Below are 24742 nucleotides of genomic sequence, written 5' to 3'. Positions count from 1 at the left end.
CACACAGAGCGCCTTCAACATCCAACAAAATCTGAGCTCATAAAACTAATGAAAACAAGATGGCAGCTGAGAACGCTCCGGAGAACAGACCATTAAAGGGTTCGGTTCGCAGGCAGAGGTTTGAAGGCAAATGTGCGTAAACATGATCGATCGGAGCCCAATTTAACAGGAAGTGAGCTGTTTTCATATCTGACACTGATTCTACAACCAAACCGTACACAGAGGAACAGACGGAGAAATAGGACGAGATTTATTTCTATTTAACGACTCAGGAGTTCGTCAACCTCCACAGAACCGATTTACGGCATCTGAACACATGAAGCTGTTGTTTCAGGTCCTTCCTTTCAGCCCGACTCTGAATCCTCTGGTGGAACCTACTGCTACTCATCCTCATGCTCTTCAGACTGCAGGGCACGGATAATTACACAAAACTACAGGACGTCTGGGACTCGACTCGACTCCACGGCAGATTTTCCATCTGCTGCTGAATCCAAATGCAGATGGTCTGGTAGAAAAATCCTTTCAGCACAGCTAGTTTCCTACATTTTACACCAATAAAGAGAACGTTATTTTTCATCCCGATTTGTTTTTCTGCTCTGATGTCACCTGCTAATTAGCTCACTACCTCAACTTCAGTTTTATTGTCATCTCACAGTGTGTCAACATCCAGGGAAGGGCCACAGTCTAGTGCACAGGACAGACATTTAGAGACAAGAAGTGCCACAAACAAAGTGATGCAATTAAAATATTGAACAGAGCAGGTACAAACAACAGAGTCTCAAGAGTCTGAGTCATAAAGAAGCTGCACAACGTGTTCATGTCAGCACCAGTGTAAATAAATGATGACTAACCGAGCAGTGGATTAAAGGCACTGAGGGTCGTCGCTGTCAACGCGGTGAACACGGGTCTGCGGGGAGCGCGAGTTGGCCTGGGTGTTCAGACTGCCTGAAGTGGGGGGGGGTCTCTGGCAAAACAAGACGAACCAGTCTTTGCTGCAGCGCAACGCATCGTCATCCCGCAACGCTCCGCGTTGGCCAATCGCATACGCGCAAACTCGTGTTCCTGACGGATCGCTCTGCGACGTGAGCGCCGCGTCTCCGCCGTTTCCCGCCAGATCCTCGCAACCAAAGATAAAACGTTGCGCCGTGAAAACTTGTCCGTGTGTATCACAAACCACTGCATTTCATATTTCACTCACCGGTTAAACCCCCCCCCACCACCAAGGCTGCCCCTCGCACAGGGCTGGTTCTGGTGTGAATCCCCCTTATGGTTCACGATGGGGGGTGTAGAGGCCGTTGGGTTCGGGCTTTACTTCCAAGAATTAGCAAATCATTAGAGAAATTGACAATCAACCAGGCTCTGATAAGCTGAACAGTGAGATGTGCACCGAGCTTCACGCTGAGTGCAGTTTTCAATCTGTTGAACTTCATAATGAAAAGCTGCCGTTTGGAGAAAACTCCACTAATGAACCTTTCAGAGAAAATGACATTTTACAATTAAAATGAAAAAAAAAAAAAAACCCTCATATTTTGGAGCCACGGAGAGGAAGTGGGGGATTTCCAACAAAATAAAATTCTACGCTATGCTTGAAGAGATGTAAACACTATAAACTATATAGCTTTAAGAGAAGGATTTCGTCGAACGTGTGTTTATCGGCACATTTGTTCCTGCAGAAGTAGAAGAGTGAGCAACAATGAAGACACACAGAGTAGGAAAGTTGTGTCTCTACAAATGTGTCTGTGTTGCGTTTGATCATAGACCAGACACATCCGATCATCTGAGAGAGAAACAACCAGCATCTGGAATCCAGGCGGAGAGGATGGGGAGAAAACAGAAGAGTCAAAGCTTTCTGACAAAAAGAGAAAAGAAAAAAGGACAGGAAAGAAAAAGACGAAGAAGGTGAAAAAGAAAGAAGGTGGAGGAAAATAAATAAATCCAGCTTTGTTACAAGGACAAAGACGGAGATTAAAACAAGTATCAAAGATTAACTGAAAGCTGAAAATCTTTAATCAGCGTCTTGAGAAGAAGAATAGAGTCAGGCAGCGTCTTACAGAGTCCTCTGAACTGTCCATCATCATTTGAGGAGGGGGGGGATTTAGAAGAAACTGGATTCCGAGTCTAAAGGAAGCTGCAGTGTTGAGTCGGATCCAGTCTCGTGGATACCTCCGCCAGACCTCCAGTCCCCTTCAGATTAGGTGCAGAGGGACAAAGGGAGGTCCAGGTTTACATTTCTATACGTGACCTCAACCACCGTCTTTCCCTAAATTTAACTCTGACTCAGGAAAAGTGTACGCTGCCGCAGGAACCGTGTGAAGGTCTGCGTCAGCTCTGCTGCTTCCCAGTTCCTCTCCGGTTCCTCCCAGGTGTTCTGGTTCTGGTTACTACCCTGTCAGAATCCGCCATTCGCATGTCGACTGTCGTGATCATTTGCTCCTGTCGTAGATCTCTTCAAATGGTCTGAAATCAGTTGTGCAGTTTGTACTCCATCGTGTGACCATGACGTGTGTCTGGGACTGGCCTTCCTACACCTGCTCTGTCCATCAAACAGGGGATCTCCCTGTAACGTAGTCACTGGTAGCCCTGGACCCACAGTGAATTATCATCTCTGCAGCTCTTTGGAGCTTTTTAGCTCCTTTTAGCTCCTAGTGATTAGCTTTTGTGTGGCACATGTCACCCTAGCTACGCCTCTGAATTGCTCTTTTACATGTGACCTTGTGACCTGCAAACGACCGCGTCTCACATTCAAAGGCTCCCACTGCATCCTAGTGGTTTTAATCGTGACATTGCTGGTCTCTGTGGACATGTAACAGTTTGTGACCCAGTCAGGGACCAGCTGGTGAACATAGTGGAGCATTTAGCAGCTAAAGAGCCAGAAGTTTCCCTCAGTTGCTGGTGGAGACCAAAAACAGAGCTAAAAGAAGAGGGAATACTGCTGCAGCCGACTATTTTTTTGTGTTTTCAGAAACATCGTGACACTCTGGCCCAGAGGTTGGCCAGGTGTGTGGAGATGTGCTGAGACGATACTAATTCAGTTGAAGACTGAACTTCAGTTCATGTAACTGAGCAGGTTTTAACTGTCACGGCGTTTTTCTGATGCTCTACTGAACATGACAGTTTTCTGGTGGAGTTTCTGTTATTCTGTCCACCCTCCGAACACACATCTGTGTATGTGTGTGTGCTGGGGGGTGTTCGGGGGATTATGCTAAAACGTCCCTCCTCTCTGCTTAGACTGTAGGATTTGTGTGAGACCAAGCTGGCGTGCCGGTGCTTCTTTTCCCACAATCCCTCTTTGTTCGGCGCCGTGTCGGTTGGGGCATTTGTCTGTGTGTGTCGGGGGATGAGAATAAGAAGACACGGATATGAACTTCCTCCAGTCTGTAAAGCCTCAGATCTTCTTTTCGTTTCCGCAGGAATGAATGTGAAAGTAAACGCTTCACTTCTCTTCTTTTTTTTTTTTTTATCTCCACCGCTCCCGCCTTCTGTCCTCCTCCTCCTCCTTTTCCTTTTCTCTCCTCAGCTGCAGAATAAGAATCTAAGCTTTGATCGTCCTCTCAGATAAAGCTCCTGTCCAACTGTCTCTGGACTCTCAGCTCACTTCACAGATGTCTTTGAGGCAGAGTTTCTGAGGTTCATCAGAAATTTAACACCTGTTTCCCCATCAGTGTGAAAGTGTGATGGAAAACCAGCAAAATTATTCATCTTATCACATTTGCAGCAGGTCGTAACAACAGATCCTAATGATACGATAAATGAATGAAAATGTGACCTGGATCAGGTCAGCAGCAGAAAACAGATGAACCAATGATCAGTGAGACTCGTTCTTTTTAGAACTGCAACGATTAGTTGATTAGTCCGAGGAAAATTCATCAGAAACGATTTGATTCATTGTTTCGGGTATTTTTCAAGAAAATGTGTTTGCAGATTTTAGATTTTTGTAGATGAAATATCTTTGATTTTAGAAAAAGCAGCAGGTGAGAGTCTGAGGGTCTTTTTAGAGGAAAGTGACCTGCTGTCTTAGATTAAGATGATAAAAATAAACATTTCATATTAGAGTGGACTGACCATGAAATCAGGGGGTTTAATGGATAAATTCAATGAATCTTGTGTTGTTGACATAATATAAGAGACTCCCATGATACGTATTTCATCATCTCTGAATGTCGTCCTTATCATTTCTGACATGTTTTTTAAACATTGCACCTGAGAATGTTTTATTAAAAGAATAACTTACTGATTCTTAACAGAGCAAAATTCAACGGTCCTTTTATATTTATGATTACAGCTTGAAATTCTCTCAGTTTAAGGGTTTTTAAGCAGCTTGACACATAATCTGCAAATTCAGGAAAATTCAAGGGCTTGAATCCAGGTTTTAAGTCATTTATATTGTGTGAGTCTTTGTAGATTTGGGGATGATCACAGCTTTTTGGATTGTTTAATGAATCCGAGTCTTCTGCTGTTTGAGCTCGGCAGTTTGTAATCACCAATACTTTATCTATCGGTGATTACAACGACAACAAATCAGAAATAATTCCGTTCCGAATCTGAGCCATCGTGGTGGTTGAAGCTCTGTTCATTGTCTCGTCCTGGCTGTGATGACTGAAATGTGCATGTATGTTTTAGTATTTACTGTATTCTGAACTTGTGGTGGGTTGCAGATGGAAATCATCAGTTTTATCATGGTCTCCAACAAATAAAAGTAATAAACTAAAAATGCAACTTCAACGTCCACCCCGGTGGTTTTCTACACAACCTGCCCTCAACGGCTGTTTGTGAATCAAAAATCAACATAGAGACCATCAATAATTTCACGATCCACAGACTGATACAATGAAAACTGTCTGAGCTCTGGGTGACCGTCGCACAGACTCTGTGGGGGCAGTGGGGCCGAACACACCGTTCACCCCAGCGTCACAACCTAAACAGAACTGCAGATCCTCCAGAGATTACATGGGGGTGTTGGCTCTCTCCTGGAGTTCCTGTCCTCCTCTGGGTCAGGACACAAGGTTTTACACCTTCATGTGAAAGCATAGCAGCAGCAGCAGAGTCGTTTACCTGCATCAGTCCGGCAGCTTCTCACTCAGCTGAGACGATGAGAGGAAGGTCGAGAGGACGACGGCACCTCAGACAACAACTTCCAGAGATCAAACCTGCGTTCTGGGGGAAAAATGAACAAGTTATTGACGAGCAACGGACACAACCAACAGCAAGGAAGATGGATTTAAAAGCCTCTGCCACGAGGAAGCCAAAAGTACAGGGAAAGCGTTTCTACGGTGGTTTAACTGCTGTCGTGTCCACTTCCTCTACTGCAGCCAGGTGTCCAGCAGCTACAGCAGCAAAAACGCAAATCAGTGAAGAAACTGATGAACACAAGCTGCAGATGCTGCTCAATGCAGATATTGGAGACTTTCCTCTGAGATTCTGGCCCATGTTGACAGGACCGCATCACGTCGTTTCTGCTGATTTGTCAGCTTCACGTTCATTCGGCCAAACAGTGGTTACCTGAGTCACCGTAGCGTCTGTCAGCTCCTACCGGTCTGGACGCTCTCCTCTGGCCTCTGTCATCCCGAAGAACCGATGCTCACTGGATGAACCAGTTCGGCTCCCTCACAGTCCCCATGATGTGAAAACCTGCAGAGTCTCAGGGATCCTGTCAGCAGCGTCGTAGTCAGAAGCTGCCATCTGCTGTACTGAAGTTGTAACTACACAAATGACCACAAAAACGCAACGAACAAACATTTTCAGTTCCAGAAGCATTTTCGCTGACGGGTCCCTCCTCCAAACCGGACAATATGACTCATCCCTCAGGTTTCATCCACTCGTAGAGTCAAGTCTGGTTTCCCTCCACTGCTGCTGTGTGAACTTGAGCTGATCAACAGCCGGTGGAGCTGATTCTCCGGTCTCTGCCATTAAACCACCAGAGAAGAAGAGGACGCGGCGAGACGAGGTCACTAAGAGAGCTCCAGTCAGAGCTCAGACGATGGGAAACCGTGTGGAGAACGTGATGGAACCTGACGTATCTGCTGGTTCCCGGTGTCGATGTGAGGAAGGTTCCAGTGTCCCCACGGCTCCTCACAGATCCGACGGTTTCCTCTCCTCACGCGTCACGTACGTCAGCGATTGGTCACTCAGGCGGTTTCATCCACAGCAACACACACTTTTTACACTGGTTTATTTTTTTCTATTTTCTTTTTTTTTTTTTTTTTAAATGTGAAACTGAAAATACAAATAAAACCAGGTGGATGGAAAAAGATGCAGCGTCTCTATGGTGTTAAATAAATACGTGAGTATGATGAAGAATGAGAAATTATGAAAAATAAATGGTCTGAATACGTACAGAAAAGAAAAAGAAAAAAAAAAAAGACAATGTAATCATGAAATTGTGAAATGATCCATTACGTTTAAAACTCAGCTCACTGCTCGAATATTATTTCATGATCAATCAAGACAAAAGTGACCTGTAATACACTTAGTGAAAGGCAGGATGACAATGAGCTGATTTTAAACATTCACTAGATGATTTTACTGTTAGATATTTGTCTGCATTAACTTTAATGATTACTTCTATAATATTTGAGGTCTCCAGGATTCACCAGGCAGAAGTGGCACCTGTTGACGCTGCTGAGTTCCAGTAAAATAGTGACCTGACTGACATCTGTGCGTCTTCACACCTTCTGACCTGGAAACCAGCACGGAGACTGGTTCTCTGTCTCCGCTCGCTTCCACTCGTCACGTTTTACTTTCCAGTCCACGGAGCTGAGCTCAGTGGAAGAACTGCTGCAACGCGACAGACAGAAAAATAAAAAAAAACACAACATACACACACAGGATCCGATACAAACCGGTTCCGGTTGACTCAGTTTACAGACGACTCAAGAGTTTTAGATAAAAAGTGATTTAATCTGGTTTTTGTCTTTGTGACACAAACAGTGTAAGGCTCAGAACCGTCGCACACTTTAATCAAAATATACACGTTTCATCAGATATAAAACCAACAATCACCTTTCAGACACCAAACTGTGGTATAAAACATGTATGTACAGTTTAACACCCCCCTCCCCCACCAACCCTCGTCCTCTTACTGACTGGTCCCATTCCTGTCTCACCTGTCTCACCTGTCACTGAAGGCTCATGATGCATTTAAGTCAACTGGGAGAAAGCGCTTACGCAGAGTTTCATCAGTATTTAAATTTCAGCAACTGCTCTGAATTCAGGTTAACGGCAAACGTGTCCCTCTGTCTCCCCCTCGGCATGTCGCAGCCTCCTAATAGGGAAGAGCGACACGTCCAAACACTGGACTTCACGTCATTATTTACATCCAGCAGGAGCTTTTTGAAAAATGCAGATTGTACAGTACAGCATTTTGAGGCTGTCGGAGTGTGTGAGGAATGTCTGCTATGGTCAGGTTCAGTATCTGAGGAATTATGTTGACACTGGACAATTTATGTCCAGGTTTTGGTGCTAATGTTGAGGGTTGTGCGTCCTTTATGTCGAGAGGTGAAACGTGAGAGCAGAAACTGTGAAAGGAGGCATCCTGGCGACCTCGTGGTTAGGATGCAGACCATATACTGTGACTGCAACGTCCCCAGTTCAGTTTCAACCGCAGACTTTTTTCCACTCAAATAAAAAACACAAAACAGGGAGCGGGCCAAAGCCGCAGGCTCCGGTACATTTTCTAGGAGAAATCCTCTGCAACAGCACAATCTGACAGTCTGATCGTCAGGGGGGCAAAGTTCAAACAAAAGACCTGTGACTCGGAAGAGGTGGAAAATCGTAGCACGGTAACCAATCGGAGCCGAAATGTGTCAGGTATTTATTGTACATAAATGTGGTCTGAGCGTATTCCGACACTGCAGGTGCTGCAGATCAGACGCAGAACCCGCAACGACAACTGTACGCTCAAACAACAAGAGTGGAGAATCAAGCACATTCAGATCCACAACTGGGTGGATCTGCCCACCTGGAGGCCTAACCCTAAAAACCTAACCCTCCCCTGGAACCACAGTCGTGCAGCAGTCCAGAGTTATGGTCCTCTGTCGCAGATCTGCAATTAACATTTGGTTTTTTATAAAAGATAAATAATCTTTACCTGTAGTTGCCATGGGCAGACACTGTAGAGAGAAACACCTTTTTAAAACATTGGAGTGTAATCTGGGTTTTGGCGGAATCCTCTAGTATCAAAGGTCTTGTCTGTTGACCGTATCGAGGGGCCTTTAAGCAAGTGCCTGATGTGCGATGTATTGTGGGATACTCAGACAGCAGGAGGCTGAACTTCTGAACCTCTGGACTGAGACAGGGACTACTGAACTGTATGAAGGTATGTGGGCTGGAACTGAAGGAGGAAGAGACTGAACTGGGACACAGCAGCCGTTTACATACCAGGTAACATTTTCCTTTTTTCCTAGTTTCAAAGTCTCATCTACCAAACCTCCCAGGTGGTCTTGAATGCACCACGACTGTTAACCTCTCAGAAGCTCATTAAGAGGAAATATGCAGTTCAGACAGTGAAGAGCTTCGTCATGATGAAGTTCAGGTGGACATCTGAGCAGCTGGAATGTCGACATAATAATACTAAGACACAGAAAAACCAGACCAGCATCGTCTGGTTTCAGAACGTGTCTGCTGTGACGGCTGCCGGGCGTCTTCTCCGTCAAACTTCATCTCAGAATAAGGAGGAATCGATGCCTGATGTACAAATCAGCGCTGCGCTGAAGGCACTCCACAGAGCAACTGGTTTTGCAATCGAGACTGAAGTCACACCGGTGGGCTAAATCCAGTGAAGCGGTCGAGAAATTAATAAAAACATTCCCACAGGAAAACACCAAGAGCGCCTAAACCAGTTCACCATCTTTTGTTTTTCGTGGTCCTTAAAACCAGAAACCTGAGGCAGGCGGATTTGTTTGCATCTAGAAGGCCGTTTTTGGTTTCAGCTGTAGTGGATCACAAACTTATAAATAAAACCGTTCAGAGAGGCAACGCAATAGACAAGACAAGCTAATATCGTAACTCACAAATCCAACAGAACACGACAGAAACAAAACATTCGTCCGCAGACCCTAAAAGGCAGCAGAGCAGCAAGAAGAACCGCCAGGCTCGCCAGACGCCGAAAAAAAACAACATATAAAAGCTCAGGAATGATTAAAATATTGCTACAATATTTGATTTGAATAAAACGTGATTGCATACATGGAAATAAAGAAATCAAAAAGAAATAGAAAAGAAAAGAGAATCGCATCTAGGACTAAAAACCCAGCAAACCACTAAAAACAGAATCAGTTCACATGTTTGACGCTACAGTAACCAGCAGTACAAAACACTAACATTAAGGACTGGAAAACAACACCAATAAAATACACTTAAAATATGGATATATCTGTAATACATCTCATCAACAGTAAACCTTTATAAACTGTAAACCAGCTCTTTGTCAATTTACAGAGGCATGTTGGGGGATTTTTTTTTTTCTCCAAGTCAAAGTTAAGATCATTCTGACTCCAGGAATAAGGCACAGGGATCACCTGAAGGCCAAACCGGGCCTTTCTTAACAAGGTGTTTATGAATGAGGCCTGTCTCAGCGAGGCCTGGTCTAAGATCTGACAGCGTAAGGGTAAATTCATGACTTCCCAAATGTTGTCAGAACTGGTATTTTAAAAAAGACAGAAGTGTTCCTTCCAAGGGGAAAACCACAGAAGAGGACTAGGGCCACAGGAAACAAAACTGAGAACTGGGGATCTGAGATTAAAAGAAACAATTCTGAGTTAATAAAGTAAGAATTCAGTGGATTTAAATCCAAAATACATTAAAATGCTGACTTGAATTCCTTAATTCTGAGGTTAAAGTCAAAAGGCTAAAGGCTGAAGATAACAACTTCAAACAAGAAGGCAAGAGGGGGTACTGTCTGAATTCTGTTTCTTCCTTAAAGTCCTGACAACAAACTGAGAATACTGACTTTATTCTGTGAATCCTGAAATCAAATACAGAATGCTGCCTTCTTCCAGACCTCAGAGAATAATCTCAGAACGCCAGGATTTTCTCCAGAGACCCTAATCCTCTTTGAAGGCAAAGAACCTAAAAATGAGTTTTAAAAAAATAATTTAACGTCACACCAGAGTTCATGGTGGTTTCTGCAGACATTTGTTGGAATGATCGGAGTGTAGTGGACACCATCGAGTCCGCTCTCAGAGGAGCGTGGAGGATCCTGACAGTGGATTCCAAGGCTCAGATGGAGGACTTGGAGAAGGAGACCCGCAGGTGGTGGTTCTCTCCCAGGTCATGGTTGTGGAACTCGATGAGGGACTCAATGGCCTCCTCCACTGAGCCCATCTGGATCAGAGCCATCTTATGATCCTTCCTGAAGGGAGACCAACAGGAGGTTCTTAAGACTTCAAACAAGATGTCCACAAGGACACATCATTAATTTTAGTGAAAGGAAGAGTTTCAGGGAAAAGAATGTAAATCTTGGAGCATGGATAGGGACTTCAGGGCAAGGAGAAAGGCTTCAGGACAAAGGATGAGGGCTCCAGGGTAAGGATAGAAGGTTTTAGGGGAAGAATGAAGGCTTCAGAGCACAGCAATACAAAGACTTCATGGTAAAGAATAGGAATCCAAGGCAAGGACGAATGCTTCAGGACTAGAAAACAAGGAAAGAAATTACAGGTCAGCAACTACATGGCAAGGAAAGGAGTCTGAGGACAAGGACAGGGGTTTTAGGGCAAGGATGAAGCCTTCCGGACAGAGCAGGGACAGGAACTTCAGGGTACAGACAAAAGCTTAAGGAAAGGACAAGGACAAGAGCTTTGAGACAAAGATAAGGGATTCGGGGCTTTATGCCAAGGAAGAAGTATTCAGGGCTGGCACAAAGACATTGGGGAAAGAACAGGGGCGTATGGCCAGGTTTAAAGATTTTAGGACATTGGAACAATGAAGACTTCAGGACAAGGAGGAAAACAAGAACAAGGGTTCGAGGAAGGGGCTGAAGGTATCAGGCAAGGTTAAGTGCTTTGGGGCAAGGATGAGAACATCAGGACAAAGACAAGAACTCGAGGACATGGAAAAGGGCTTCATGCCAAGGAAGAGGCTTGAGGGCATGGATAAAGATTTCAGGACTCTGACTAATGCCTCACAGCAAGGAGGAAGGCTTCAGGGTGCGGAGGAAAGCTTCAGGGCAAAGACAAGGGTCTGGGACAAGAACTGAGACTCCAGCGCAACAAACAAAGCAAAGATAAAGGTTGCAGGAACAAGAAAGAAGGCTCATTGGAAGGATGAATGCAAGGATTAAGGCTTCAAAGCAGAGCAAAGGGCAAATTCAGGACCTTAATGGTAAGGCTTCAGTACAAGGATAAGGGTTCCAGATAGTGACATGGGCTTCACGACAAGGACTTGTGGTTACAGGGCAAGGATGAAGGCTAAGCAATAGGGGTCAGGGTTTCAGGGGCACTGGATTCAGGGCAATAACAAAGGTTTAAGGATGGGAAAACCACAGGAATTTCATAACACGAAAAAGAATTTCAGAGCACGGCTGAAGGCTTGAGAACAGGGACAGGGACTTTGGGAGACAGGAGAGCAGTGGCAGATCTTTAGAGAGAAAGGCAGGATTTCAATTAGTAATGAAAGACTTACTGGAAGAACTTGAAGGCCTTCACCATGGCTCCTGAGCTGGAAAACAGAATCTTGAGGTCATCTTCTACCACAGAAGGGCTAAAAAAAAAAACAAAAAAAAAAACAGACCAGATTTGAGAAAATATTGCAGGTTGTCTTAGTTTGGTGTCAGGTTTATAAAGTGTTCCTTTGTTTAGACTACAGGCGAGGTGTTGATGATGTTCGTACTCCAGCATTTGAAGGACTTACGGGATGTTGGAGAGGTGTAGGGTGGCAGAAGGTGGGAAGATGTTGGAGTAGTTTTTGGAACCGGGCTTCTTGAAGCGGTGCAGGGGGGAGTTGCTGTAGTCTTTGGTCAGGCCCTGGTCCTCGTGGCCTTCACGGGGAAGCTGGACGTTAGTGTGTTTGGACAGCGTGATGCGCAGAGGCTTCCCGTGCAGCCGCTGGCCATTCAGGTGACTCATAGCTGCAGTGGAGTGGAGAATGCTGCTCAAGTTTCTGACCAGACAAGGACCGAGCTTATAAGAAAACTTGTGACAGAACACAAATGTGTTTATATCCTTCCCTGAGAGGAGGTTATGCCATTATTATTATTATTATTATGGTAATGTCATTAATTGGATTCTTAATGTCATGATTTGATTCAGAATTTATTCTTGATTTATTATGGACTTTTTGATTCCATAAATATAAATGGGCTCTATTTTCAGGGACAGTACAATGTACAGAGGCTGCACTCTGCCTTCAAGGCAAAGTTCAACCTTTTTGGTTCTGTCAACATAGCATGCAGACACCATAACATTATTAATTACATACAAATTCCTGTTTCAGAATCTGTTAATCAATTCACAATCATAATAGATAATAATCCCAATTCTTATGCAAATCCTCTCTTTCCCACCTCATTTATTCTTAAATAAACAACCATAAAAACTTAACACCATTTTTTTTATCCCAAAATATCAAGATAACAAAGCTGTGATCTCAAACAGCTGAAATAAAAGATAACTAGTATCCATTGTTATGAGTCTCTCTAAACTGGAACCTGGAATTTATTTGCAGATCTTCAATTCAAAAGTGTTCTTTTTTAAAACTACATCTCGGGGCATTTTTGGCCTTGACAGCAGAGAGTAGAGAAGTGACAGGAACTGAGGTGAGAGAGATTGGGAACGAAAGGCAACGAAAAGTCCTCAATCAGAATCGAGCCGAACACTGCGATCACAGTGAACAATACAGGTCTTAGCCATCAAACAACCCAGAAAGAACATTTTAAATGCTTTTAGACATTTTTTAAAAAGGACCGTGCAGCAGGAGTCCAACTCGTGGAGGTTGTTACCTAGTTGAGCCTGTGTGCTGTCAGACATCTGAACCAGAGCGTTTTCCTTCTTGTTGAACAGAATCTTCACTCTCATCACATCGCCATAAACACCTTAACACACAGTCAGAAATAACAAAAACAACAGGTTAAACACTTGCTACACAGCACTTCATACAAATATAATTACCTGCACATGAAGTTTAACCTGTTAAACCCTATTGTGTATGACACTGATCTGACTACAGCTTGCCAAGCCACTGACCCTTGGTCTAATGATCAAATAAAACTAATGTGGAGAAGATTTGACTGAGAAATTTGGGTTCCCTTTGTATTCATGTATTAATAAAGACACTGTCGAAGTGCTGGATGTAAACCTGGAGGTGAAGGGAGGAGCAGCAGTGAGACGCTGCTTTCAGAAAGTGGGAACACTAACAAATTTGTGATTTTAATTTAGAAGGCAGAATTCCTGAATGGTTATACACAGGAGATGCAGTGAGGAAATTAAGGGTAAGGGTCAGAGAAAATTAAAAATGGCAGATTACACCGTGTAGGAGCTATGAATTACGGGAGTGTTGACTAAAAAACCAAGAGCAGCTGATTCAGCATTGAGGACATGCAAACTGAAAAAAAAACCCAGCATGCAAACTCAAAAACTGAGACTCAAGTTCACTGAAATAAGATGAAACACACAATAAATGCAGCTCCTCAAAGTTTATAAAAAAGGTCAAAAGTGAACGTGATGTTTCATGTTTAAAGCTGAAAGGCAATGAGAAAAGAAAAGTGTTTTAGTCTCTTCTTCCTTCAGCTGACAAGTTAACTGATGGGTTAAAAAAAAATGAATTGTGATCTTTGAAAAATGTTTGTTCCATGTTATGAAATGTACATTCGGCAGACAGACTGAAAATTTGAGGACAATAGTTTGAGTTCAGGGAGGTTTGTTTGTGTGTCATACCAGTGTAATGGCTGTTACTTCTGACTTAATATGCATCAACACGATTTCACTTAACAATCTAATAAAAATGTTTTTGAAAAAGATTTTAAAAGAAAAAGCCAACACAGATACTGAGCAGTTTAAAAATAGTCTAATTTTTTTTCCAGCCAATTTATTGGTTGAGCTGTAAAAACCACAAACTAAACTCTCAATAAATGACAGCACCGACCGACATGTTCCAAGTTTCATTTGACAGAAAAAACAGGTGTGATTTCAACTTGTCAGCATTTAGATTTTTGTATTTTCTTTTCTTCTTCATTACTTTCTCTCTTATTTACTTTTGATCTTTTTTTTTTTCCATTTGATTTTGTATGTATTTTATTTCACTTTTGGGGGCAGGGGCAGTTTCATGTGCCGGTGATACAGTATATTCATTTTATTCAGTTTAATGTAATCTTCCTGACCACACCTAATCACCTGATGAGCTCACTTTCTGCCTCTAACCATCTCTCTCCTGATTGGCCAGTGTCTAGACCCACCTGGTCTGGAAGTTGTGCTGATGGATGGTCTTATGACCAAAACTTTAATTGTCCTTTCACTTTTTATTTATTTTAACACTCCGCTAGTTTATTATCAGTGTGCGGCCTTCGATTATTGCTGGTAAATGCACCTGATACTACTTTATGAGAAGGCTTAATTTAAGAGTGTAAACCTGTTCACACTGATATTTATCAAACAACTAAAATCACTGAAGAGAAGCTGCAAATATTGTGAATAAACTCAAATCAACACGCATAATCTGACAAAACAAGCAGACACTCTTTTTGAAAATAAAAAACAAAAGAAAAAGAAGAAAAACAACAAACAAATTTAAAATCAACCAGGTGGTACTGATAATTCAAAATAAGAAGCTAGTGACAACATACCGAAGAGAATAAAGAGGCAGTGGGGCGTAACTCTCTTTAAAGACAGCAGAGAGGCAGCGGAGGGACAGGACAGGTAAAGGTGGGAGGGCAGGACAGGTGGAGGGTCCGAGGCGTTTCCATGGCAACAAATTAAAGGGAAAAAAAACATACAGGTGAGGGGTCAATCAGAAGGTTAATTACCTTTGGAGATGAGGGGTCAGATAATGTCAATATGAGAGAACATGTTCACACATGACTGCACAGGTGTGTGTTTGTTTGTACAGGTGTGTGTGTGTGTTCGGGGAGGGGGGGTGGAGGTTCATGACAAGAGTTTAATATGAAGGCATTAACAACATATTACAGGAAGTCAAAGGTCGAGACACAAAGGAAAAAAACCCAGTGAGAACAAAACTTTTAATGTCTGACAACAGAAGAAACGATGATGATGTAATGAAGGAGAGCCAATCATTAAGATCCAATCCACATGTCTCTTAAAGGAGCTGTGACCTGTTGCTAATGTAACGCTGGAAGAGTTTTATAAAGACAGTTTGACGTCATACAGGGGCAAGCCTGAGGAATGACCTGGTTGTTTGTGCTAACTGGTCACAAAATGTGATCTGAACTTCATCTTCATCTTTTTTTGGCTGGACCACAACAGGGGGGGTCCACCCTATAAACACGAATGTCCATGACTGACTAAGCGCCAAAGTTACACCATTGGTCAGCCAGCCAAGTTTCAGAGTTTCCCGTATGGTCCTTGCTCTTTCAAAATGAATTGGCAAAAAGGGTTTCTATCGCATCGTCAGGGGGCGTTTACAGGCAGTTTTGCTGACTTAACGCCTTTGTCGCTAGATTTACCGGCTTTTCAGACCCTTTTATTGACTTTTCTTCACCAAAGCACCTAGTGACAAGTCCAGCGACTTTCTGGACAAACCTTAGCTACTTTCCTTAGAAGAGTTGCCAGTGTTGCCCTGCGAGCGTGAGGTCAGACTTTCCCTCAACAGGCACACACCTCTCTGTGTCTCATTTAACTGACCTCACAGCAGCTGAAAACAGATGTGAATGAGCTTCTAACTCTCTCTCTGGCTGATCATTTTACAGGTAAATATACCTGAAATCACACCTCAGCCGTTTTTCTTTAACTTATGTGTCTGGTGACTCTGTCAGATGACGTCATGGTTATAAAACAAGGATTTTAGCAGCAGAGCAGCAGCTTGGAAATGACTTGGAAGTGACTGCTGGTTAAAATGTCGTCTCAATGGGCCACGTTTCAGTCACTGTTTCATAATTGTTCCGTCGTCTGACAACAGAAACAGAAAAACATGTAGATGAGAACAGCTTTATTGGGAATTCAGATGGATTAAATTACTGTATATGTGAGCACAGAGAGTGGGAGAGAAGCAAACAGATAAAGGGTCCAGCCAGTTACTGGGTTTAGAACTAGTCTTGTTTGCACAACAGCAGCTTCCTCCGTGGTGCCCTTCCATGTAAACCTTGCTTGTTAACATATGGTAGACTCGTTTAAAAATCTGCTTTTTGACTTTGGAGTCAGCTGGACGCCCACTTATAAGGAGAGTAGAAACAGAACTAAATCATCTCTCATTTATACTGTGGACTGATGAATGTCTAAACTATTTTAGATGACTCTGTAAACCTTTCCAGCTTTATACAAAAACAATTCTTGCAGAGTCTTCCGAGATTTTTTTTTTAGGTGTGTGTTATGAGTTAAAAGTAGATTGATGAAGATCTGACCATAGTTTAAGACAAATCTCCAGCAACAGCAGTCATCACGGAGTGGATGCTGATGTATGTGCATCTGGAGGACGGGCGTCAAATTGTCCTTAAAAAACCTCTGCTACTGAAGTTTGTTCTGCTGTTCTACTTTACTTTAACATGTAAATGTAACAGGGAGAACACAGACCTCCAGTCTTGTAAAACTTACTGACTTTAAAAGGCCTATACTAGTAATACTGTATTTCAGAACTTCAATGACCTGCAGACATCGTGGTCACGATAAGAATTTTGTTTGAGAATAATAATGTGAGAGACAAGAGCCAAGAGAAGATGAGAGAGAAGCAAATAGAGGGACTCACCTCGGGGTTGAGGTTGCTGACCAACAGGACACAGTGTCCAGCAGAGATGTTGGGGAATCCAAGCCTGGTGGCCCCAGGGAGGGACAGAGAGGCCAGGGCTCCCGGCAGAGCAGGGACCGTCAGGCCTGGATAGGGGGAGGACACTGGGAGAGGTGAGACAAGTAAACAACACCACCAAAAACTGCAGGAGACCCCTGGCTGAGACTAATGAGACCCAAACGGATGCTCACAGAGTCTGACTACATCCAGGACTGATATAATCCTGATTACTGCAGACCTGCACGGACCAGTTCTAGTGCAACTCAGGTTTTTATTATTAGAGAGGATTAGCCATCTGAAGCCTCAGCTGCTTTCACTGTTTATTCATGCCACAGTCACTACGAGACTTATGTTGAATAGAACAATATATCACATTCTTGGATAAGCTGAGCTACTCAGAAAATGCCATCAGCTGGCATGTTAGCGCTACTATACATGTCCTGGGACAGTTTCTATGAAAGAAATGGGTTTGTTGCCACAGGTTTTCGCCAAACAGTAAATATCTGTACATGAATGATCAGAGTAGAGTCTGTGATCCAGGAATATAAGAAGCATGTTGATGAGACATCCTGAGTCTTAGTGATGTCTATAAATATAATGATAGAATAAAATCTAGGAGTGACAAAATCCATAAAATGACCTGTTCTGTTTTACACTCCCTTGTTCATAATTGGAAAAAAAAAATTGTTCTCAGTTTGGGTACTACAGTTCCCAACATGCTTTGGGTGAAAAAAATGCTGCCATTACAGACAATGGCTGAGGGCTACAGCTTGAGCCCAATCGTTAGTTTTTCTTTATATTATGGTGAATTTGCTTAATTAAGTCCTGCTGCATCAGCTATTATCAGTTCCTGTCATGGCAACAGAGAACATTCACAGGACTACTGTTGATACTAAAGAAAATGTCTAAAAGGGCTAATTATGAGGCAGGATCTGAGGTTGGAATCAGTGCCTCTCTCCATGGTTTCAAATCTGACGTTTATCAGTGATGGATGTCAGTCTAAATGTCAGTGTAGGTGAGTGTGGATCACTACAGGTGAGGCTCACCTGCAGGCTGGATGGTGAAGGTGGGTGGGAAGGCGTGAGTTGCTCCAGCGTAAGGTGCAGCTGAGATGATACCTGGAGCTGCAGAACAGGGAGAACACACTGAACTCCCACACATCAAAATACTAAACACGTGCATTTCACCAAACTCTCCTGAATTTTTGTGTGTCATTTTTTACTTTATAGCAAGAAATCAGGAGAGAGAGAGATGATGTTTCTGGCTGGTTTCACACCAGTGGGGATGTGATTCCATGGTCAGCATCTTAAACCTTTAGGCCACCTGACACCCCAGACAATAGCTCTAACACTTGAAAGTAATTTAGTATCCAAATATGAACAAATCCTCCTCTTTTTTGAGTTTTCCTGTGAAAAAGGAGGCGACAGGAAGCGACTTTCCTTTGTGCACATAGATGAAGTCCTGTCTGACTTTCAGCCCAGACTCTGTTCCTCAGTTTGTTTTCTCAACAATGTTTTCATCTGTTTTTTGTGAAAAGTTGTTTCTGAGCTTTTCTGTACAGATTCTTTTTTGTTCATATTAAAAGACAAAGTTAAGAGATAACTACCACTGGAGTCCATATTTGTAGAAGAGTCTCTATCTTCATTTACAGCTATGCTGTCATGAGTTGCACTGGTAACAGCCGCTTTCGCTATTCAGTCTATCCTTTGTGAAAACTGCCGTACCATTAGTCGAGGGGTTGTGTTTTCAAAGGTTATTTTTTTTATTGTGTTCTGGTTTTGTTTTTGTCGTGGTAAAAGTTCGTCAGTTAGTATCTAAGTCATAGTTGTTGTTGATGAAATTTACTGGGGCTTTGCTGTGTCTGTGCCATTTGTTTGTTTGCAGCGAGGGCGGGGAAACCTGGTTAAATGTAGTTCAGGTGCGATGTTGAATCTCTATCAGCTTGTAATCAAACAGCAGCAGTTGGTGGAGACGCAGTGTTAAACTACAGTTTCGGATTCAGACGCTACAAGTTGTGTGAAATGTGTGTTTATTAGTCTTTATTGTTTGCGATGCTGCTGGTTCATGTGATATTTAGTTTACGTGCAGCAATGAGCTGCTGATTCCGATCGGCAGGAGCAGGATGAGCAGTTTTGTTTTCTTTTTGCTGAATTAAAACTGGAGGGGAAACCACGTCATCCCGACACTGTGCCGGTTCTGGAGCACATCCATCGATAGCTTTAATCGTCCTGGCAAACATTACATGTGTGCAGATTATATGTTGTTGTCAGTCTTCAGGTTCTGTGAGTATAAAATACAATGGATCAAGTAGGAGTAGTAGTTAATTTTAACATCCTGTTTATATGGCTGGTACATTTGTAGTCCGGGGGTCTGTTGGGGGAGGTCTTACTGAAGGCTGTAGCCATGGCCGGGTGCTCCATGGTGGGCTGGCTGTCTCCGGTGGGCAGGTCAGGTCTGGTGAAGTCTCGGCTCTTTTCGTTGTTGTATTTGACGTTGAGGCTGGTGAGTTTGGAAAAACTGATCCTAAGAGTGCAGCAGCCATTATAGATGTTCTGTCCATCCAGAGACTGAAAGACACAGACATCAAAGTCAGCTTTAATATCCATTATGACTGAGAGGAGAGCAGCTCACAGCTATTTACTGGCAACAAGAGAAGTACTGCGAGGTATTAGTAATTATTTTCCTGTTGGGGACGGTGCTCACCAGTTTAGCTGCCTGTGCAGACGCTCCGTCAGGATACTGCAGCAGAGCCTGGAACTGACTGTTCTTGGTGAAGACGATGATCCTCAGCACGGTGCCGAACTTGGAGAAGATCTGAGGACCAGACCGGAGCTGACTTTAGGTGGTCAGACTATTTACGGAAATGTACATTTGAGAAATCCTCCTCTTCGCCTTCTCTCTGAGACTTACAGGATTCAGATTGATCCCACTGTCATGTCTGTACGGTAAATATGAAGCTACAGCCAGCAGCTGCTTAGCTTAGCTTAGCATAAAGGCTGGAGACGGGGGAAACAGCTTCATTAACAGTTTGGTTTTGATTCATCCTGCTGGTCACAAAGAGACAGAGACACCACAGCGGGTCATAGCATAAAGAAGCACAGCTGGTTTATGGGCTGCGTAACGGCTCACGTTTCACTCGCGCTATTCACACGTAACTGCAACCCAACATGTATGTTTACACTTTCTTCTACTTTTCGGTTGTGCGTTGGGCTCTGAGCGCTTACAAAACACTGAATTCTTACACTCACTACTGTACCTGAACGCGTCCTGCGTAGACACTGTAAGAGACACAGACACTGAGCTGCATTTGAAGTGATTTCACCATCCTGCTGGTGTTTATGACTTTTAAAGTTCTGTGTGTCTGCTGGTTGTTGTGGTGTTGTGCTGATTTTACCTGGCAGAGGGCGTCCAGGGTGACGGGGTAGACCAGGTTCTCCACCACCACCCTCAGCACTGTGCTCGGAGCCGCCACAGCCGCGTCCACATGAGACGAAGTGAGGGCCCGGAGAGCCGCCTGGGCCCTCTGAGACGGGACGGAGGGAGAGAGGGTGAACAGATGTTGACGCTGGCTGGGTGCAGGACATATGCTAACAGCTGCTAATAGGAAAGAGTGTTACCTCCTGGTTGGGTGAGTTGTCAGTCTTGAGCTCCTTGTGGTTGGAGAACTGGACGTAGACGGGATGGTGTCTGATGATGGGCATCACTGTGGAGTAATAACCCACCATGTTCTGAGCTGCTTCTTCTGAGTTCATCTCTAAGAAGGCCTGACAGGACACAGGACACAGGACGCAGGACACAAGGCAGTTCAGTACCGAGTTCCAATACAAATCTGTTAAACTACTGTTACAAGCCAAAGTTCTGGACCTGGTTCTTGGCTTTGAGCATCAGCAGGTTGGTGACGTCTCCGAAGGGCAGACCCAGGCTGATCACCTCGGCCTCAGTGATATCGCTGGGAAGCTTGCGGATGTGGATGACCCTGGAGGGCACCCCGGGACCTCTTATGTCACCTTTGAACTTCTTGCTGTCGTTCCCATTGGCTACGGAGGATAGGGAAACTGCAGGTTCAGACCATTATACAGAAACCAGAGTTTTTCTAATGTGAGCCAGCGATGCAGTGATGTATCTGTTAGATGGTCCTGATATTCAGTAGTTTACTGGTCGGTGACCTGACTCCTGCTTTAGGTCCGGCGTCCATACTTATCCATTCTGATTTTTACCAATTGCTCAAATTCCTGACATATTATTTAAGAACAAATAACTCTGAAATCTAAAAACAGCTTTATTTTCAGTAGGTTCAGACTCCCACAAACATAAGGAGGCAGACTGCTGACTCCTGTAGACCTCGGACTCACTTTGGAGTGTAAACACCTCACATTAAATCAACAAATGCTTATTAACTCAACACAACTAAATAAACTCAAACTAATTTTCCTAACAGGGAAATTATTGGGAAATTCGGGATCTGTGGAATAAGAACGTGACATGCTGATAAAAGATAAAAATGGAGTGTGAGATGAATTAAAAGCTGTGAAAAGCTGTAAATTGTCTTTCAAAACTCTCTCCACACTGCCAGGTATGAAACTCTGATGGAGAAATATTGACTCAATTATCAATGTTGCTGCCTACATGTAGTGAATTTGAAGGAGCATATTTCATAACAGTGCGGCACGGTGGTGCAGCGGTCAGCACCGTCGCCTCACTGTCATTCCAACCCCGGTTCAGCCGGGGCCTGCGCGGGTTTCCGGCGCTAATAGTTAGTTGGCGCTAATAGACGGATAATTCGTAACAAATTCTGTTTTTATTTAATTGTTTTTTTATGAAGCGTCAATGTGATAAAGTTTATAGTTCAGCTGTAAAATATCTGGGCTCAACATAATCCTTATCACAGCCCTTTAAGACGACATTTAGAGAGTCCTTGCCCAAAAAAAAAAAACTAACAAACAAACAAATATTGGCTGGAAATTTTTCTAAAAATTTCTAAAAATCTAAAAAATTCTAAATTCTAAAAATATCAGCACTGGCCTCCAAGTCCCAGCATCAGCCGGTCACACGGAGCAGCAGGTAACCTGTTTCAGTGGCACTGCGGACAAAGAATCTCACCACGCAAGAATACAACTGCATCATACTGAGAGACAGAAAGCAGCGTCCTCGTGTCTGTTCCCTTTTTTAGCGTTTTTTTTTTCATCTCTGGTGAACAACGACTCGACCACAGAGCATGTGAATTTAATGTGTCCAGTAGCGACTGTGTCCGGTTTAGTGCTTTAATTTGTAGTGACAGTAAAATAACAGATGACTGCTCACACCCACATGAACAGACATTTGAAGCTGCAGAGTGTGATCTGACCTGTGGTGCTCATGATATACGGGCCGTTGGAGATGCTGGAGAAAAGCTCGTCAGATCCTCTCTGAAACAGAAAAAGAGCAACATCAGACCGACCTCCGCTGACAGTCAACAGGCTGGAGAGGCAATGTGGCACACACACACACACACACACACACACACACACACAAAACTGATTTGTGGGGCTGTGGCAAAGAAGAAAACCAGGTGGTGGCCGATTACATCTGCTGTCATTTCCTTTTTTCTATTTCCACTGTGGTGCTACGATTCACCCCAGTGATTGCGGTCTGACACAGGCTGACACCAAGATTTTATTACAGTCACGTAGCACAGTTATAAAATAAATGAAACAAATAAATACAACACTGTTGTCGTCTCGCAGCGTAAAGGAACCTTTAGCTAACTGATCCCGTGCTTTAGAGACCAGGTTAGAGCTGAAACCTTTGGTCAACGGTAACCACTCAAGCTAAAGTTGTGTTTCAAACAAAAATGTCAAACAGTTTGCTGATTCCAGATTTTAAAATGTAAAGATTTCCTGCCTTAGTTTGATTTATATGAATGTAAATTTAATATCTTTGGGTTTTGAACTGCTCTTTGGTGACATCATATTAAGTATTCAGGAGATCGAATGTTGATGTAAACGATCATTAGTTGCGGATCTAGATCAGACTGTGGCTGCAGATGAGTTGTTATTTAGCCAGTGTTATTAGAATTAGACACTGGTACATATCCAGCGTGAGTAAACTAACTCAGGTGAAATGACTCCTGCCAGATTAGAGAAACTCATTTCCTGTCAGTTGGTTTATGTTGGTTTATATACTAAACTGTGTGTGTGTGTGTGTGTGTGTGTGTGTGTGTGTGTGTGTGTGTGTGTGTGTGCCACTCTTATGGCTCTTGAAATTTGTGTCAGCCAGTTTTCATAGTCGTGGGTCGTGGCAGCAGTACCACTGTGCGAATTTGTACCTACATTTTTCTGACCTGCCTTTGGTCTCCAGAACTCTAAAAACTGTCCACTGGTGGACATGTTTCTGGATCTAGGATCAACGCCTGGACGGACAACTGAAGATCTGACCGTGTTTCTCCCCCACCTGTCATCTGCGTGTGAAGGGGCCTTAACCAGGGAACTGCTGTTAACGTTGCTGCCACCAGATGTCACTACAGAGCCTGGTTTTACAGACAGCACCTTAAACACAGGAACACCAGGAAGAGACAGAACAACAGAATAACTCTAATCGTGGTGGAAGTGCTCCTGTTGGCAGGAGAACTACATTTAAAACCAGTGAACATCTGACAGGTCTAACACCTCCTTCAGTCTGAAAACCCCATTGTCAGCCTAACGCGCCCCCCTCAGCCCCCAGCAGGCAGCCGGGGGTGAATTCCTGTGCTGTGGAGCTCAATGAAAACCAGATGTAGACAAACAGGCTGAGCCTCATTCAACCGACAGTCTGACTGTAACGCAGAGAATCAGACGGCAGATTCACAGAAATTCAACAGAGGACCAGCAGAGCTCGTCGCATCCTCTCCTGTGTCTCTCTGCACTGTTTATACTGGTCCACATCAGGTTGTGTTCATAGTTTTACTGAGGATTAAAACCACCAATGAAGCTCCACTGACCCGCTCAGAAACAGACTGCGTTTCCTTTAGCTGCTTCACAATAAAAGCCTCCTGCTCGTCTTTCTTTCAACAGACTTTTATAACAATAAAAGCTTGTCTCGTCTAGTATTAGACTGTTTCACATAAAGACCTGGTTCTCTCTGCTGTTGAGCTAAATAACAGAGCTGCAACCCTTAGTCGCATCACGGTTTCAGCCATCCATCCAACAGCTTCTCAAATGCGAACATTTGCTGACTTTCTTAATCTTCTTTGATATCAACCTGCATATTTTTGTGTTTTGACTGTTGACTGGACAAACCAAGCAGTCTGAATGGGTCAAACTCAGCTTCTGGAAATTCTGATGGACAGATTTTTTTTTTTACCATTTACTGATATTTTTGGACCCTGTGATAAATCGAGAAAGTAATGATCAGACTTGCCAGTGGTCAGTTGCAGCTGTAGTGACTAATCAGAATTATCCGTATAATTATGGCGTTTTTCCATGTTTCCACACGTGTTTTCAGACCTGTCACACTGTCATTGAACGCCGTCACTCTCAGGAACCTGAGCAGATGGTTTTTTCTAAACTGGGCCGAGGTTTTTTCTTCTTGCGAACAAAGCGGCTTAGATCTTCTTACTGATCCCGCCATGAATAATAGAGCAGAAACCCGAGTGCTGCTCTCCTCTCAGCCTCCCTCTCTGTATCTGTATCTGCTGTCCGACAGCTGCTGACCGGCCGGACGCCTGCCTCAGGCTGAGGAGGAGACAAAAGACCCGCAGCTCTGCAGATCAACACACACACAGACATCTTGTTTTAAAAGACTGACTCTGCTAACGGTCTGCCAGAAACTAAACCTTCATTCATCCACAACAGTTCACTGTAGATACAATTACTGAGGGTCTGTTGTGTTGTTCTGGCTCCGCACT

The 24742-nt window shown here is 43.6% G+C and overlaps 1 protein-coding gene and 1 long non-coding RNA gene across 8 annotated transcripts in view; both read right to left on the bottom strand.

Moving 5' to 3' along the window:
• Nucleotides 1–389: 389 nt before the first annotated feature.
• On the bottom strand, nt 390–929 carry LOC120791198. The gene is made up of 3 exons (XR_005707611.1): nt 852–929; nt 626–684; nt 390–539 (listed from the first exon to the last, which is right to left on the bottom strand). It is a non-coding gene; the product is annotated as an uncharacterized LOC120791198 (long non-coding RNA).
• A 5969-nt stretch (nt 930–6898) lies between these two features.
• Nucleotides 6899–24742, bottom strand: part of ptbp1b (polypyrimidine tract binding protein 1b) — a 29794-nt gene continuing 11950 nt past the window's right edge. For 3 of the 7 annotated variants that reach the window (XM_040128190.1, XM_040128185.1, XM_040128186.1), the window contains 13 exons: nt 22226–22286; nt 20746–20918; nt 20499–20645; nt 20276–20404; nt 19585–19695; nt 19271–19448; nt 17928–18005; nt 16843–16985; nt 14771–14804; nt 12932–13024; nt 11845–12061; nt 11617–11694; nt 6899–10348 (listed from right to left, as the gene is read on the bottom strand). In XM_040128190.1, coding sequence (XP_039984124.1) covers nt 10216–10348; nt 11617–11694; nt 11845–12061; nt 12932–13024; nt 14771–14804; nt 16843–16985; nt 17928–18005; nt 19271–19448; nt 19585–19695; nt 20276–20404; nt 20499–20645; nt 20746–20918; nt 22226–22238 — 1527 coding nt within the window. In that variant the 5' untranslated portion in view covers nt 22239–22286 and the 3' untranslated portion in view covers nt 6899–10215. Of the gene's footprint in view, nt 10349–11616; nt 11695–11844; nt 12062–12931; nt 13025–14770; nt 14805–16842; nt 16986–17927; nt 18006–19270; nt 19449–19584; nt 19696–20275; nt 20405–20498; nt 20646–20745; nt 20919–22225; nt 22287–23189; nt 23262–23310; nt 23406–24742 lie in introns of those variants that run through there. The other 4 variants (XM_040128191.1, XM_040128184.1, XM_040128187.1 and 1 more) reach the window with 4 other exon arrangements.

Source organism: Xiphias gladius, chromosome 6 (genome assembly GCF_016859285.1).
Source record: "Xiphias gladius isolate SHS-SW01 ecotype Sanya breed wild chromosome 6, ASM1685928v1, whole genome shotgun sequence".
Lineage (NCBI taxonomy): Eukaryota > Metazoa > Chordata > Actinopteri > Istiophoriformes > Xiphiidae > Xiphias > Xiphias gladius.
The sequence above is the reverse complement of the archived record's forward strand: the minus strand, read 5'-3'. Positions and strand labels throughout refer to the sequence as shown.